This window comes from Microcebus murinus, chromosome 2, assembly GCF_040939455.1.
Source record: "Microcebus murinus isolate Inina chromosome 2, M.murinus_Inina_mat1.0, whole genome shotgun sequence".
NCBI classification, from domain to species: domain Eukaryota; kingdom Metazoa; phylum Chordata; class Mammalia; order Primates; family Cheirogaleidae; genus Microcebus; species Microcebus murinus.
The window spans coordinates 113,804,151-113,821,279 of NC_134105.1; the positions used below are offsets into that span (position 1 = coordinate 113,804,151).

The window sequence follows — 17,129 nt, forward strand, 5'->3', positions numbered from 1 at the left end:
CTTAATGGAATTTTTAAATTTTCATTTTATGCCATATAATTGCACGATTAGAGAAACACCCTTGGTTTCATATATGCAAGCAGAAGAGAAAGGCTAACTAATTAATACGGAATATTCACAAGGGAAGGAAAAATAGAGCAAGAATTCATCAAAAGAGCAACTAATTAGCATTTCCAGTGGGGCGGAAGACAGGCTGGGGACCGAGTCTGCGACAAAAATGGAGGGGGATTTGGGCGCTGTGGTTTCATTTGGGTTTGTTGCAGATGAGGGGATAAATGGACAGACTTGCTGGGAACCAGAGATTAAGGGGAATGGCTGGAGGAGAAGAGGATAACAGTGATCAAGGACACACCTATATTATAAAAACGTGAATTGTATGTGTTAATAGCTTTTTTACTTCAACAGCCAAGAAAATTAAATGCCCCGGAGAAAAGCATTAGACTAAATATTTTTGATATTCAAAAGCTGATTTTTCAAACAAATCCATATCCAAATGGAACTGTAATAACCTTGGCATTTTAAAATGAACATTGAGTATATGGGTCTATTTTTCAAATTTATTAATGCAATATTCTTTATCCATGTATTTCTGTGATTTCATTTTCCTCATTAACATGGACTTATTTTGCTATTGTGTGGTTCAGAGCGTTGGCTGACCTTACAATGCTGCTAAGCATTTGGAAGTCCTCCCCATTAGCAGGGTATTCAGGAGGGATTACTTAGGTATTTGCTGTTGTATTAGGTAAATTCGTTGCTTATTAGTCTCTGAATACATTTTCAAGTAGTAGCAATATATCAGTGGTACAGGGTTGTGCTTAAAAGCCCTAAATTAAAGAAACTTACCCAGGAACTCTGGATCTAAAAGTAGTCTCATTTTGTAATAGGTGCTGCAATCCATTATAACATAAACTTGTTAAAATGCAGTACAGAATTCTGTTCTGTTTCTCTCAGTCCCAGGTAGAGAGCAAAGATACAGGGAGGCAGTCACTAGCTGATAAATTAAGAAGACCACATATCTTATTACCTTCTGGTTCAGCTGAGCAGTGGCAGGTGGAACATACGCTTGTGGAGTGGATAGGATTAGGAGAGAAGTAGGGTCCTCAGAGACATTTCCAGGTAAGTGGCATTTCTGAATACCTGTTGATATAATGTAGTTTACCTATTTTCTTTGCTCTGTCCATTGAATGGCTCCATCTGCCTGATCTGACTCTGATACTAATACCTGATTCTGCCTCTCTGACCCCATACTGTATCCTTTATACCCTTTTCATGCCTGCTCGCAAAGCTCCCCTTGTTATTCTGCAAAAAAAGCCCAGCACGTACCTGCCCCAGAGACTCTGCTTGGAATTCTCTTTCAGATGTCTACATGGCTTGGTCCTTACTTCCTGCTTAAATATCATCAGCAAACCCTTTCCTGATCATATTATATAAAATAACAGTCTCCCTCTGATATTTCCTATAACCTCCACCCTGCTTCGTTTTTTTTCTCCTTAGTGATTATCATCATCTAGCTTATTACTTATCTCAACAAGCAGATAGTAGTAGCAGAAGGAATCAAAAGTCAGATTAGGCAAAAGCTGCATAATGAGAAGTTTTTCAGGTGTGTGTGCGTGTGTATGAATGTATCAGGTAGAAGGAAGCTATCAAAAGAGAAATGTAAAAATTAAGTCGTATGGCCAGAAACATTGTAAGAGTCAAAACCTTTATTTTAAAAAATCTACTTAATACTCAAAAATAAGAAATCATTGTGTAAGGTAGGATTTTCTGTCACTCTAAGAACCTTTGAAAGGCATAAAAGCTTTGAGTAACAGAGTCCTTAAAAGCATTAACTAGCAATTTTAGGGAAAAAAAAAAAAGGAATGCTCTTGGATTATAGGAAAACAACACATGGCAATGAAAATCTGATTTTGTATTAACTCGTCCTCACACCAGGTGCAATGCCCGGGAAAAGAATTGCGGTGATTGGCGCTGGGGTCAGTGGCTTAGGTGCCATTAAGAGCTGTCTGGAAGAGGGACTGGAGCCCACCTGTTTTGAAAGAAGCAATGACATCGGAGGACTGTGGAGATATGAGGTAAGTTTGAATAGTCTTATGCTTTTGTATGTAGGGTGATATTTTTTTTTCCATATCTGAGAAATAGGAATGCAAGGACTACAGCACTATTTTATCCTTCAATTACCAGCGTAATGGTAATTATTTTTGTTAATGCCCATACCTGTGTGTTGGATCCCAATCTCTCCTTCTCCCCAAGGAGATGTTCGGTCAATCCTCCTTCCTTTCAGAGAGAAGCTTTCAGAAGGAGGAAAATATGCTCGTTCTCTACGCTTTCTCCCCTCCCGCCTTGGTTCAACCACTGCTACATGAGGGCCATCCCCAGCCAGCGCTTCCAGAAAACTGTTCTCATTGGTGTCACCAATGTCGTCAAATAGAATGGACTTTCTGTCCTAAATTTTCTTGCTTTATCAAGGGGATTTAAAAATGTTAAATCACAATTCCTTCATAAAACCCTTGTTCCTGGCTTCTGTAATTTCACTGTCTTTTTTTTTCTGCTTTTCCTTTTCAATCTTTTTCTACCTGGCCTCTAAATGTGCCTGCTTATGGCTTTATTCTCAGTTTTCTGGTCTTTTAACTTTTTGCAAGTTCCTTAGGTTACCTCCTTATACTCCTTTGGCTTCAGCTGCCACATATATGTTAATACTTGATCTTTAGGTCTTTATCTTCAGTGTAACTACACACACACACACACACACACGCACACACACGCACACACACGCATGGGCAACTAACACTGACTGTCTCACATTCAAACTGAAATCTCAAGGGCTCAGCACAGTAACAGTTGTTTCTGGCCTGGATCATGTCGAATGTGACGAAATGGCCCTTCTCCAGCTTAAAGTTATACCTCCTGGACCCGTGGGCTGCCAGGGTTCATGGAGGGGGAGAAGAGAGAAGGTGGAAGCCTACTAACTGGTAACTGCCCAGGGCTGACCTAGAGGTGGAGCAGGTGCTGATTTTGCTAATCTCTGGGATGCCTCGCCAACTCCTTGTTGACTTTTCAGATCTTTCATTGTCTGTGTGACTAATTCCCTGCATTATATTCCCAGTCTCAAGTTAAGAGTTAAGAGTAGTTTCCATGTTCTTGGAAACAAGACCTAGTGATGGACGTGGCTACGCAGCAGTATCTGTATAACCCATGCATTTCATCAGGGAGTGGGAAAGAAGACAAGCAGCCCTTCTCATCTGCCCCATGAGAGCTCTATTGCTTGACATGAGAGATTGGGGCCAGTGGTTCTAAAGGAAATAGAGTCACAAGAAATTCAGGATGGAATTCAGGGTTTGGAGAGTTATGATGATGTTCCAGAAGAAGACGACTTAACTCTATTTGAATAAATGTAGATTGTTGTACTGTACTTAAAAAAAAAAAACACATCCCCTGAAAATAAGCCCTAGGGTGTCTTCTTGAGGAAAAATAAATAAACCCTGTCTTATTTTCAGCTAAACACGGTAGTACTTCTGTCACAATGCAGGTGATTGTTGATCTCCTATGGACGATTTTTAAAGCATTTTATGTGAATTATTTGGTCTTCACAGCAACCTTGTGAGGTGGGCAAGGACTTACGTACAGATGAAGAAATAGACTCAAAGAAATGATTTGATATCAGGTTCCTTTTTCAAGCTGTGCAATGATATATCTCAAGGGTCACATCAAAATATTACAAAATACCCCATCATGTAGACTGATTTCACTGATGCTCATATTTTAAGCTATCACTTATAAAAAAATACTTTTTATATTTACAGATTATTGTTATCAGAAGAGGTAGTTTTGTGTGCAGCTACATCAGTGCAATGGGTTTTATTTTAAAAAATCCTCTCCACTTTGAAGAAGAAAATGCATGCTGTGATTTGTTCTTAAAGCTGATATACTTTAACAGGAATTAGATTCCATATTTTTTGGCTTAAAGTTTAGAACAGTCATAGTACATGCATTACTGATCCTTGACTTCACCAATATTACATCTAAGATATAGAAAAAAATTATTAAAATTCCCAAAATTGTGTTTTACGTGTACATCTATTAAAATAATGTATTGGGGAGGATAATAAATTCTTCTGGGAGAAAACAACATACTTTTAGTGATGGTGTGTTTTTCCTTAACCTTTGATTACTTCAATATCTAGGCTTAATTTTTTAAAAATCAAGAATACCCACTAACACACATAACAGATACTGTATATTGGATGGACTGCTATTATAACATGGAAAATTAAAATAATAACATACTTCACAAGACTAAATCAGGAAATGTATATGAAAAACTCTAAAATTATAAAGTACTGTAATGTGATAGAACACCACATACCTATGTGCATGTATACAGATAAATAGGTAACATACATAGAGCCTGGAAGATTGGGAGATTAAGGCCAGAAGGGTATATGTCAAAATACTGAAAGTAATCATCATTAATGATATTTTTTCACAATTTCTTATAAAATTGTAATATATATGTGCCGCTCTTATAATCAGAAAAAAATGCTAATTAAAAAAAAAAAAGAAGAGGAAAAAGAAAATCCAATCTAATTATGATCTCTATTCTTTTCTCTCAGTCACTACACACAGCCCGGGACCTCCCGGTGTCCTCTGCCCAGGACACTCCTGTCAGGGCCAGCCCTTGTCAAGCTCTGCGGGCAGAGGGGCTGCCCTCATCTTCCTCTGCTTATTTTCGCCCTCTGGTGTTCTACATACGTTTTCCTCTTTATATTCTTTCCATGCATGGTCTTTTCGTGTCCCTCTGTCTGTTCCCCAACAAATTGGTTTTTTTTTCTCTTTTTAATGAGAAAAAGAGAAATAGTATCTTATCTCTTTGTGAAAGCAATGGGAAATTGACTTTCTTTGAAAGAATCCAGCCCAGGAGCCCCATAATTTAATGATATATAAAGAGATTTCTTTTTTAACCATTATTCCTATATTTTAAAGGCAGTAAGTGTTCTTTTTGTTGTTGTTGTAGGAGATGACTGAAAGTGGCAGGTCAAGTATATATAAATCTGCCACCACCAACACTTCAAAGGAGATGACATCCTATAGTGATTTCCCTTTCCCTGACCATCTCCCCAACTACTTGCACAATTCCAAAATCATGGAATACGTCCAGATGTACGCCAAACACTTCCACCTTATGAAGCACATTCGGTTTCTGGTAGGTGGGGCAGAGGCCACTCGGCACCTGTGGAACCTCTGGGCAGAGTAGAGGGCCAGGCAGAGCGCGGTGCAGTGAGGCTCCCATTCAGCCTGGGCTGACCCCAACACCACGGGGTTCACTCTACATTCAACTCCAGTGCAGTCGGCAAGAGCTTTTTTGCTCACTTCTTTCAAGAAAAAAAGCAGGGTGGGTTGGCTGAAATGACAGATTGGACCCTGTGTGGTCTGATTTGCATTGCCATAATGGAAATAACCTGAGGGTGAGTAATTCATTAATATAAATAAAAGAGGTTTCTGCGGCTCATGGTTCTGCAGGCTGCACAAGAAGCATGGCCCCAGTGGGTGCTTCTGGTGTGTGCTTCATGGAGCCTCCAATCAAGGTGGAAGGCAAAGGGGAGCAGGCGTGTCACATGGCTAGAGGAGGAGCAAGAGAGGTGGGAGGTGGTGCCTGGCTTCTTTAAACGACCAGCTCTTGTATGGACTAATAAAGTGAGAACTCACTTATCATTGAGGGGAAGACATCATCAAGCTATTCTTGAAGGATCTGCCCCCGTGGCCCAGACACCCCGACCAGGCCCCACACCCAACACTGGGGACCAAATGTCAGTAGGAGATTTGGAGGGGCCAAACACCCAAACCATATCAGACACCTGAGGTTGATTCACCCCACAGCTGGGAACAAACCAGACTCTGGCTCCACTTAAAGAGGCCTCGGGAGGGAAACCCATTCTAAAGGGACGCTTTCATGAAATCCCAGAAGAAAGTAGCTATAAGCAACCTAATTCATCCAAGGCCGGGAGTTCTTGGAAAGGAGGGCAACTGCGCAGAGTGGTCATGAGTCTGAGTTTGTCTCCTTCCCAGTCTAAGGTGTGCAGTGTGAAGAAGCGCTCTGACTTCTCCTGCACGGGGCAGTGGGACGTCGTGGTCGAGGCAGAAGGGAAGCAGGAATCCCATGTCTTTGATGGAGTGATGGTGTGCAGTGGCCTTTATACCCATCCCTCCTTGCCCCTCCAGGACTTTCCAGGTATGTCATTCATAAGGCACAGGTTTTGTGGGGCTTTATCATTGTTGCCGTTGTTATTTTTGAAAACAAGTTTATAACCCTGAAAATCATCTTATTTTAACTATAAATATTACCTTTTCCGATTGTAAAGTAATGCAGGCTCTTTGAATGTCCATTCAGATAATACATAATGTTATAAAATTGAAAATAATAATTACTAAGATACCACCACCACCACTTCTAGGCTATTTTAAGAGCAAAGTCTTACATTTTACCACAATTGGAAGGTTGTTTGGTCTTGATAATAGTTTGGAGTAAATAGGAATATCAAAGTACAGAAAATATTTTAAGATTTGGCTTTATTTCTGAATGTGCATGTATGGAGCATGACAAATATAGATAGCTAAGTACTAGTGTCACCACACATCTTAAAATAGACTGTGAGGCTATTGTTTACTATTTGGAAGCTTAAGGAATGGTGCAGGAATGATTTACCTACACCAGGTAGCTGGGATGTGTGCTCAGTCTTTTTGAAGAGGACCAAACCTTAGACTCTTTGGGGGTTCTCAGAAGATGCTGGACTTCCCTCATTTCCATTGCTATGAGAAACGTTCTCAGGAGAACAGAGTGAGAGTGCTGGCAGGAAGGCTGTCCTGGGCCCAGGAAGCAAAAGAAACAGCTAGACAAAATGAAGCTCGGCTAGGGAAAAATAAGACAGGGAATTGGATCCAGAGCAGTAGTTGTAAATAACACGGATGACGGATGAGGAAGATGCATTACTTAAATAAGAGCTGAGCTCTGTGCCTTGAAAGCTTGGCAGGATATAGATAAGTAAAAAGGAGACAGAAATGAGATATCCGAGTTTCTCAGAAGGCTGGGGTTTATTTGGACACGGAATTTACAGCCTAGAACAAATCTATAAGAGGTTTCATTCTGCCTGGTGACGTTGGCCAGGCACACTTCACGGAAGTGGCATCGATAGACCGGCAAATAAGATGTTTAAATAAGATGGCCTTTGAGTCCAGTAGTAAGCTTTAGAATATGCCAGCTGTCTAAACAAACTTAATAAAATAATGACCAAGGCGTGAGCAATTCTGTTCTTGTCCACAGGGATCAAGAAGTTCCAAGGCCAATACATCCACAGTTGGGAATACAAGAGCCCAGAGAAGTTTCGAGACAAGAAAATCATGGTGGTCGGCATTGGAAATTCTGGAGTTGATTTGGCAATTGAGCTCAGTCACGTGACTGCACAGGTTTGGCGCCTAAAACTCTCTGTCCCTCAGTTAAACCTTCCACCGCAGTAGGATGTGAGCATTGCATGCAATGCCTGTAACATGTTCCCCAACGCTCACACACATAATCCTGATTGTTAATTACCTCTTCACACTGTTTTCTTGGTAGACATCTTGGTAATACACAAAATACAAAAAATTGAAAATGGAATAAAAATAAAGACTCCAAACTTTAGTGACTGCCATATTGTTTCAATGTACCAGAGTGCAGTTTCATCAGCTCGGCCAAGGGTTTAAAAAATGAACATACCCGAAAACCATTTTTTAATTTATTGATTTTTCATTGACATGACACTTGACACCATCTCCCAGCTCTGACCCTTCCTATATTTAGATTCTAGGGATACAATTAATGAAGTGTTCTAGATACTGTACTTCTATAATTAGCAGATGGATGGGATTTTATTTGTCAATTCATTGATGTCTAGTCTTCTTGCATTATTTTGGTTTTTCAGAATTTGAAACTTAAAAGATTGTAGACATCAAACACTGCTTTGGAGAATGTTCAAAGATCAGCAAGATCCAGAGGGAGGCTTGAGTAGATCTCTGGACCTATATGCAATGTGTGTAATGTATCTGTATGTGTGAGTGTGTGTGTCTATTGTGACTGTATCTGTCAGTCTACCTGAATTTGAGAAGAAGGAACACTTCAGGCTGAAAAGGAGAGTTTTTATCCATTTCTCCTTCCGAGCCAAATAAGAGATATCTGAAAAGCCGAGAAAAGCATCCTATGAAAGGAAATATATTGCAAGGCAGTTATTTCTAATGTATTTGCATTCTCTCCTAGGTGTTTCTCAGCACAAGACAGGGTGCATGGATTTGGAATCGGGTCTGGGATAATGGGATGCCCATGGACACTGTCCTCTTTACTCGTTTTAACTCCATCGTCAACAAATTTTACCCTGCATTCCTGATGAACAGATGGGCAGAAAAGAAATTAAATGCTCGATTTAATCATGAAGTTTATGGTTTGCAATCTCAACGCAGGTATGTTTTAGGATTTTTAAAAAATATAATTTTGCCTCTGTCTTTTGGAGTCAGCAGGTCAGACTTGGAATGTAGAGGTGGCTTAGAGTCCATGTTTACCACCTTGAAAATAGACTTCAGCTATCTTAAGACAATGCTAATTATTGTTTTCTTGCTTGTGCTTCCTTGGAACATTCTACTCACTTACCTTAGAGGAAAGAAATCAAGTTGCAGGATTATGATGGCAGCTTCATCTGTCCCCGTCCTTCATGTTCTCGGGCTACGATTCACTTCTTTAGCCTCAGATTTTGATGGAGTGGACAAGCAGCAGATTATGTATTATGTCATAAAATTCAACTCCATTTTCCCAGGCCAAAAGAAACAATCAGGAATCTGTTAATATAAAACACTAATAAGGGAGACTTGGGAGAGAGGGAATCCTTGAAATGCAATACATGCTTTCTTTGCCTTGAATAGAACTCTGGATCAAGACAACTATGATTTGAATCCTGACTTCACCACTTACTATCTGTGTGATATAATTAAATTTACTTAAGTACTTGTGCCTCATTTTCCTTATATTAAAATGGGACAACATTAGCACCAACTCAGAGAGTTTTTTTGATCATTAAATAGGAAAATACATGTACAGTTTGTACTAGCATCTAGTGCAGGCATCCTCAAACTGCGGCCCGCAGGCTACATGCTGGTGTTTTTGCCCATTTGTTTTTTTATTTCAAAATAAGATATGTGCAGTGTGCATAGGAATTTGTTCATAGTTTTTTTTTTAAAACTATAGTCCGGCCCTCCAACAGTCTGAGGGACAGTGAACTGGCCCCCTGTTTAAAAAGTTTGAGGACCCCTGCTCTAGTGCATAACAAATGCTCAATTAGTTTGTGCTATTTTGTATTATTAATTTTATGATTATTAAAACTATACTCATGGAACTTTAATTTTTGGAGGTGACTGAGTGACAACATAGAGAGGTCCATGCCATTGAAAGAATTTTCATTTACTTACATTTCTGGAGAAAAGGGGGCTGGCCATACCACATAGGACCATAGGGGGAGACCCAGTGTTGGTCAGGCAGAAGCAAGAGCAAGCTAGAGAAGTCAAATAATCAGCAGTAAGGATGGGGAAACAGGAAGGAGACAATTTCAAGAAGGGAACCATCAAGGATTAAGTGTGTTAAATCAGTAAATATCATCTGAACACCTTTTGTGTGTTCCTTATTATGTACGTAGGCGGTATGTGTTAAAAGAATGAATCCATCCACCTCCATGCTCCGAAACCCAAAAAAAAGCTAAGATTCATCAGGAGATTTGCTGAAAATAAATGAGGAAAGATTATTAAAAACAGGTTTTGTATGTATCTGAAATGCAGAGTGGTCTATTCTGGACCTCAAAAAATACATAATAGAGCCATAAAAACAACCTTATGCAAAAGATAGTGAAGATGATGAAGGTAGACTGAAGGTCTGCTGCAGGAAGACACAGTAGAAATCGGCAGATATGCTGGGGATGAGGAAAGAGGCAGGAATAAGCATGATGTGCTTAAGGAAGAGCAAGAAGCCCAATGTAGCTAGAGTATTAGGGGAAAGAAAGTGGTAGGAAATAAGAGAGGTAGGCAGGGGCAGATCACATAGGGCTTTGTAGGACTAGGTCATGGTGGGGATTTGGGTTTTTATTTTCAGTGATATAGAAAAACATTAGGGAATATTTTTATATTTTAAAAGAATCATTCAGGCTGTTGAGTAGAGAAGAAAATGTAAGAAGTCAAGGATGGCAGCAAGGAGATCACTAATGGTGTTAAATTAAATATACATATGTTCTCAAAATAAAATGGAAATCAAAATATGATCTGATTTTCCTGTTCTAATATGAACACATTGTCAATTAATTTTTTTAAATTTTCCAAAGAATTCTTTAAAAGAAACTAAATATTAATGTATCACTGGTATAAGTTTTTATGCCAAATTTCAAAATCTTCCTTTTGCACATAGTAGGCATTAATAAATATTACCATTCTGATATATACAGAATGCTTATTTGGTAAATAATTTATAAAAAGAACTGAGGCTGTATAAGTTTGCATTCTCACCAACAGTGTAGAAGAGTTCCCTTTTCTCCACGTCTTTGCCTGCATTTGTTATTGTCTTTTTGATAACAGCCATCCTAATTGGGATGAGATGACACCTCATTGTGCTTTCGATTTGCATTTCCCTGATGATTATTAATGCTGAACATTGTTGCTTATATTTGTCAGTCATTTGTATGTCTTCTTTTGAGAAATGTCTGTTCAGACCATTTGCCTATTTTTTAAATGGATTATTTTTTTGCTATTGAGATGTTTCAGTTCCTTATATATTCTGAATATTAATCTCCTGTCAGATGAGTAGTTTGCAAATATTTTCTCCCATTCTTTAGATTGTTGCTTGTTTCCTTTACTGTATACAAGCTTTTGAATTTGATATAATCTCATTTGTTTATTTTTGCTTTGAAGTCTCATTCATAAAATCTTACCCAATACCAATGTCCTGAAGCATTTCTCCTGTGTTTTTTTCCATTAGTTTTATTATTCTGGGTCTTACATTTAGGTCTTTAGTCCATTTTAAGTTGATTTTTGTATAGGGTGAGAGGTGGGGGTCTACTTTCATTTTTCTGCATATGTATATCTAGTTTCCCAGCACCATTTGTTGAGGATACTGTCCTTTCCCCAATGAGTGTTCTTGGCACCTTTTTCAAAAATCAGTTGTCTGTAGACATGTGGATTAATTTCTGGGTTCTGTATTCTGTTCCACTGGTCTATGTGTCTGTTTTTATAGCAGTACCTTGCTGCTTTGGTTGCTACACCTTTGTACAATAATATATTTTGAGGTCTGGTAGTGTGATATCTCCAACTTTGTTCTTTTGCTCAAGATCTCTCTGGTTATTCAGGGTCTCAAAAAACTAAAAATAGAACTACCACATGATTCAGCAATTCCACTACTGGGAATTTATTCAAAGGAAAGGAAATCAGTATATCAAAAAAATATCTGCACCCCCATGTTCATTGCAGCACTATTCAAAATAGCCAAGATATGGAATCAACCCAAGTATCCAACAACAGATGAATAGATAAAGAAAATGTGGTATGTTTACATTATGGAATACTACCCAGCCATAAAAAAGAATGAAACTCCATCATTTGCAGCAATGTCAATGGAACTGGAGAATGTTATGTTAAGTGAAACAAGCCAGGAAGAGAAAGTTAAGCACACAGGTTCTGACTCATATGTGGAAGCTAAAAAAAAAAAAAAAGGCTGATCTCATAGAATTAAAAAGTAGAACAGAGGATACTAGTGGCTGGGAAACATAGTGAGAAGGGAGAGGGAGAAATTTGTTAAAGGATACAATATTACAACTAGATAGGAAGAACAAGTTCCAGTGTTCTAAACCGCTACAGTATAAGGACAGTTAACTATATTACATAGTTTCAAGTAGCTAGGAGGAGGATATTGAATATTTCCAACACAAAGATGTGACAAGTATTTGAGAAGATGGATATGTTAATTACCCTGATCTGATCACCATACATTATATGTGTTGAAACATTACTATGTACTCCATGAATATGTACAATTATTATTTTTCATTAAGAAAATATAATTAAAAAAAAAACCAAAGCTTTTGTACCCCTGGAATATTCTGAAATTAAAAAATAAAAATAAACAAGTAAGAAAAGAATTGAGGAAAAGAAATCTGTTGTAAAACCAAACTGTGGTTTCTTCTTTAAGCATTTTCTCAGCTCAATGCCTTTCCAAAAAGACTTGTTATTGATTTTCCTGAACTTCAAATTTTATTCTTCAGATTTGCAAGGTATCACGCTACTTTCAGTGATGATCTGCCCAATCACTTAATTTCCGGAAGAGTTCTGATAAAACCGAATGTGAGGGAGTTGACTGAAACATCAGCCATCTTCGAAGATGACACAGAAGAGGACATTGATGTCATCATCTTTGCCACAGGCTACACTTTCTCTCTCCCATTCTTAGAGGATGACTCGAAAATCCTGGACAGCCAGCTCTCCATGTTTAAATTTGTATTCCCTCCTCAGCTGGAGAAGCCAACGCTAGCTTTTATTGGCATCCTGAAGCCAGTGGGAGCCACCATTCCCACTTCAGAACTCCAGAGCCGATGGGCTGTACGTGTATTCAAAGGTATGTTCTCACCTTATATGAATATTTAGGAAAGGTACCCATTAGATTTAAGAGGCACTGCAAAGGTCTTTGGTGGCAAAACATCTCTGAAGTTAAAACCTCTGCAATGTCTGAAACCTTGCCATTTGAGATTTATTTCTTCCTTGTTTCATAGCTATTTATTTACTATTTAGGATTCCTGTGTGAAAATGAAAAATAAAAAAACTAGTATCTTAAGTTATTATCAAATAGCAACTTATTGGCAAATAATTCTTTAGAGCACTACAGGGACGTATATAGTATAGGAAGTGAGAGCAGTTAGAGAAAGAAGATTTCAACCTGAAGTATACGAGAGAGATAACACTCATACTACCTCCCTACATTGCTATAGTCATCCTGGAATGAGCAAAAATCAAAAGGAGTATTTTTTCTCAAGTGTCCATTCAAAGCATAAAGAGGACAAGCAGGTAAATATGCAGTCACAGAGCAACTGGAATAGCACTACAGCACATTTAAGGGCTTTATAATCAAATTATTAAAAAATTAAAACTGAACTTCATCATATACTGGCTGCATAATTTTAATATGTTACTTGACCTCCACAATTTCCTCATTTGTAAAAATGGGAAGATTTGTATGTATGTTACATGGTGGTAAGAATTAACAATTAAGCACCTTGACTTCAGTAGGCATTTAGTGAATACTAATAGAATGAATGGAGATTAACCATTGTTGTAATCCTTTATTAATTTGTTTTTATTTTACTATTATTGTAAGCTTAAGAATGGACCAGTTAAGAAAGATTCAAAACCTACCTTTATGAAATGATTCCAATCATATTGTAATAATTCTACTCTTTTATCTCATTTTCTTTCTTTCAAAAAGTTCTCCATATTTTCCTGGAACATTCTGTGTTTCTCAAAATACAGGATGTCACCTGTTTTAGGAATGAAGGCGAACTGTAGGAGGGAGCCTCTTATGAGTTAAGATAGGAAACTAGGAATAAATCTCTGTTTAATGAAAACAATCAGGAGACATTGAGTCCCCATTAGTAGCTACAATCTATGTTTGGAAACTAAGCCATAACATAAACGAATAAGCATAACTCACTACTGAAAGGAGAACCAGGTGAATACTCGGTTAATAGGACCACAAACACGCTAATTTGGGACTTATCAGTTAGGTGAGACTCCCTTTGGTTCACTCTTCTTCATGAGTGCTAAGGTCTGCTCATCAAGATGTGGACCCCTCAGATATGTGACAAGGACATGTGTCTGCATCTGGTGACCATGTGCCCCTGAGAAAACCATGAGTGGAGGGCAGTCTGGAGCAACTCCAGGATCCATCTCCTCCACACCTGTGCTACCTACTCATGACGTTCTCTGCCAAATTGAACTTATTTCCTCCTGAAACCACATCGTCTCAGTAAGAAAGACATGTTCAAATCTGGAATTTCTTTCCTAGGATTGAACAAACTACCTTCAGTGAGTGGCAGGTTGGCTGACATAAGAAAGAAGAGAGCAAAGCTTGGAAAAGAGTAAGAAACTTTTTTTTGTTGAAAGTGTTTAGGCAGAGCTGTTTGCCTACCAAGTATCCTTTGTATTATTCCCGTAATAAAATCTGGGTCAATTTTTGAAAATGAGTTCTCAAATTATCAACTTTCATATTTCCTCTTAACCATGCATAATATTATATATGGAATGTGTTAGGGGTGAAATGGAATAGAATGGTCCACCATGGAAACTTCAGAATTATTTTTAAAGGCCATCGAACAGCAGATATAGCACACAATTTCAAATTTATGATGGCCTTAGAGATTTAAGGCATTTGAAAATTTAAGATGAAATGAAGGATAGTTTCATTCTTCTAAGGAACGGGAAAGATATAGAGAAACAAGTTGTCAAATCACTATAGAATTCAAATAAAATTCTGATATGAGGTCAGAAGCTTGTAGATTGTGCCAAATCTTAACAGAAAACTATTCTCAACCACTGGAGTTAGGAACGTAATTTATTTCTATTCGACAAATATCTGTTGAGAATCTACAAAGTGAATGCCACAACATGTTCCCTAAGATCAAAGGGCCGACATGCTAAGAACAGTCAGTTATCCAAGTAACTTTGATTTAAGGTGAGCTAGGAATTGCATTTCAGTAATACTTAAAATCAAATTACTGTCACATATACCTGAATAACTGGCCTGGACTATGCTATATGAATCATATAGCATAGTTCTCACCACTGATTTAGCAAGAGGAGATTATATCCTGAAGGAGAGCCAACTGTATGGCAAAAATACAGAATTTAGGAAGGGGAAAAATATTATTGATAAGATAAAAATCTTCTGAAACCCACCTATTACCATCTAAAAACCCTTCAAAGGATTTGAGGGGGAAATGAGACCAGGATAGCTGCAAACAGAGAAACTCATTTTATCTCTTACTTTTTGGAGAAATCATTAATGGCTTAGTTACTATTAATTTTTTTTTTTCCCTAGAGATGATTCCCTCACACAAGGTCTACCCAATGTTTGGAGGAAACTGTGCTTGCAGGGATAGAAGTTGTCATCTGGCTGGGGGTTTCTGATTTTTGCCTTTCTGATTTCAGATTACTGAATGATCTTAATAGACTCAGGGTGCAGTATGTGGATTACATGGATGAAATTGCCTCTGAAATAGGAGTGAAGCCCAACCTGCTCTCACTCTTCTTGTGGGATCCAAAGCTGGCCGTGGAAGTTTTCTTTGGACCATGCACACCATACCAGTACCGCCTCCAGGGTCCAGGGAAGTGGGCAGGGGCCCGGGAAGCCATCATGACCCAGAGAATGCGGATCAGCAAGCCTCTGAAGACTCGTGTCCTGACCTGTGACCCCTGTCCACTTTCTGTGCTGTTCTGGCTAAGTGTCTGTGGAGCTGCCCTTCTTTCCTTTGTTCTCACTTTAGTCATTGTTAAAGAATAATCCTCCTGTGTTCATCATTACATTAGAGGCAAACAGTGGCACACAATAATTAGGAGGCTGGGTACATGCAAGTGTTTTCCCTCAATTCAGACTAGATCAGTGCAATGAATTGTCTAATATTAATAATTCCAACATTTCTTATATGTGAATACTTTGGCAAAACTGAAGATTTGTTTAACAGAGATTTCAGATCAAGTGGTTTGTGTAAAGCTTTGCTTTTGGAGTGCAGGTTTAGTTTCTAGAACATGACAAATGTTCGCTGTTACACCAAGTATTCCTAGGCGTCTCTTTATAGTAAGCACACAATTTGTCAGCTACTTGCAATTGACAAATTCATGGTTTTGCATCAAAGCATAGGCTAAGAAAAAGTATCTCTTCAAATGATCTAGAAAAAGTTAACATGAAAAATGTCATCGGAAACCCTTTTCAGGAGGGCCACATTCAATGAGTCATGGACATTGAGGTAACAGGCTGTTTCCAGCATTTTTGAGATTCTGTTAGGGTATGGGTGGTGGCATGAAGAGAAAAAGAGGGAATAACAGAAGTCAGGAACTATACATAATTTTGTATCCTATTAAGTCTATCAAGAATACATAGAATAAGTTCTATAGTAAACATATAAAATTCTATAAAAACACTCAGGAGAATGAGAAGCAGACATGGGTGAAAAGAGCAGAAGAGATTTGCAACATTTATGGACACTTTAATAATTAATCAGAGAGATGATGTGTTTAGTCTCTAATTCAATCACTCCTATCGCCAGGCTAAGTCTTTGCCTAGTCCTGACATTCTGTATAAAAGTTTGGTTTTTCACCTGAACCATATTACTCGTTCTTTCACTTACTCAGAAAGTACGTACTGAACAACTCGCTGTGCCAGACATGGTGCTGAGCGCCGGGAGTGGCAGGTGCATTGGACGGGATCTGGGCTTGTGGATGCCATGCAGCCTGTGCACTGACAATGCCCCATCACAGGTCTCAGGCCTTCGACCTGGCCTCTCTCTGAAGCTCACTCACATCACCACGTGATGTTTATCATGTTCAGACTTAGCTAAACCAAACCCTGGTGGCTTACCCTAGAGATGAGCTTCTCCCGTCTATACACACGGAAACTCCATCTTTCAGTCTCAAACCCAAAAGTGTCAAATCTCTCCATTCCTCTGTTTCGTATTCCACATCCAGGCTCTCAGCAAATCTTATGGCTTTCCAGATAACTCCAGAATCTCATTTCTCACCACCTCCACTGCTACCACCTTAGTGCCTGCCACCATCTCTGGCCTGCATTACCGCAGTCGTCCGGTCACTCAACTCCTTGCTTCACCCTTAGTCCCCGTGCTCTATTCTCAGGGTAACAGCCAAATGATATTTTTTAAATGTAAGTCAGATTATGACACCTCTGCCCGAAACAGCCAATGGATGACTTCCAGATCACTCAGGGTAAAAGCCAGATCATAACAACAGCCTGCAGTCCACTCATGACCAGTGTCCCCACTTCTTTTGTGACCTCATCTACCGCTGCTCTTCTCCACGTG

The 17,129-nt window shown here is 38.7% G+C and overlaps 1 protein-coding gene across 1 annotated transcript; it reads left to right on the top strand.

Annotated features, from left to right (window-relative positions):
• Window positions 1–1,937: 1,937 nt before the first annotated feature.
• On the top strand, window positions 1,938–16,626 carry LOC105860486 (flavin-containing monooxygenase 5-like). The gene is made up of 9 exons (XM_012745294.2): window positions 1,938–2,072; window positions 5,012–5,200; window positions 6,064–6,226; window positions 7,316–7,458; window positions 8,285–8,484; window positions 12,312–12,661; window positions 14,105–14,177; window positions 15,247–15,541; window positions 16,447–16,626. The coding sequence occupies exons 1-9, from the start codon at window positions 1,938–1,940 to the stop codon at window positions 16,624–16,626; spliced, it is 1,728 nt and encodes a 575-aa protein (XP_012600748.2).
• Window positions 16,627–17,129: the final 503 nt, after the last annotated feature.

What these genes read in the sequence shown, in the direction of transcription:
- LOC105860486 (XM_012745294.2), top strand. Translation starts at nt 1,938, where the DNA reads ATGCCCGGGAAAAGAATTGCGGTGATTGGCGCTGGGGTCAGTGGCTTA. An exon ending in GCCCCTCCAGGACTTTCCAG is followed by an intron (nt 6,227 to 7,315) that starts GTATGTCATTCA and finishes TCTTGTCCACAG; the next exon opens with GGATCAAGAAGTTCCAAGGC. An exon ending in TCAGTCACGTGACTGCACAG is followed by an intron (nt 7,459 to 8,284) that starts GTTTGGCGCCTA and finishes ATTCTCTCCTAG; the next exon opens with GTGTTTCTCAGCACAAGACA.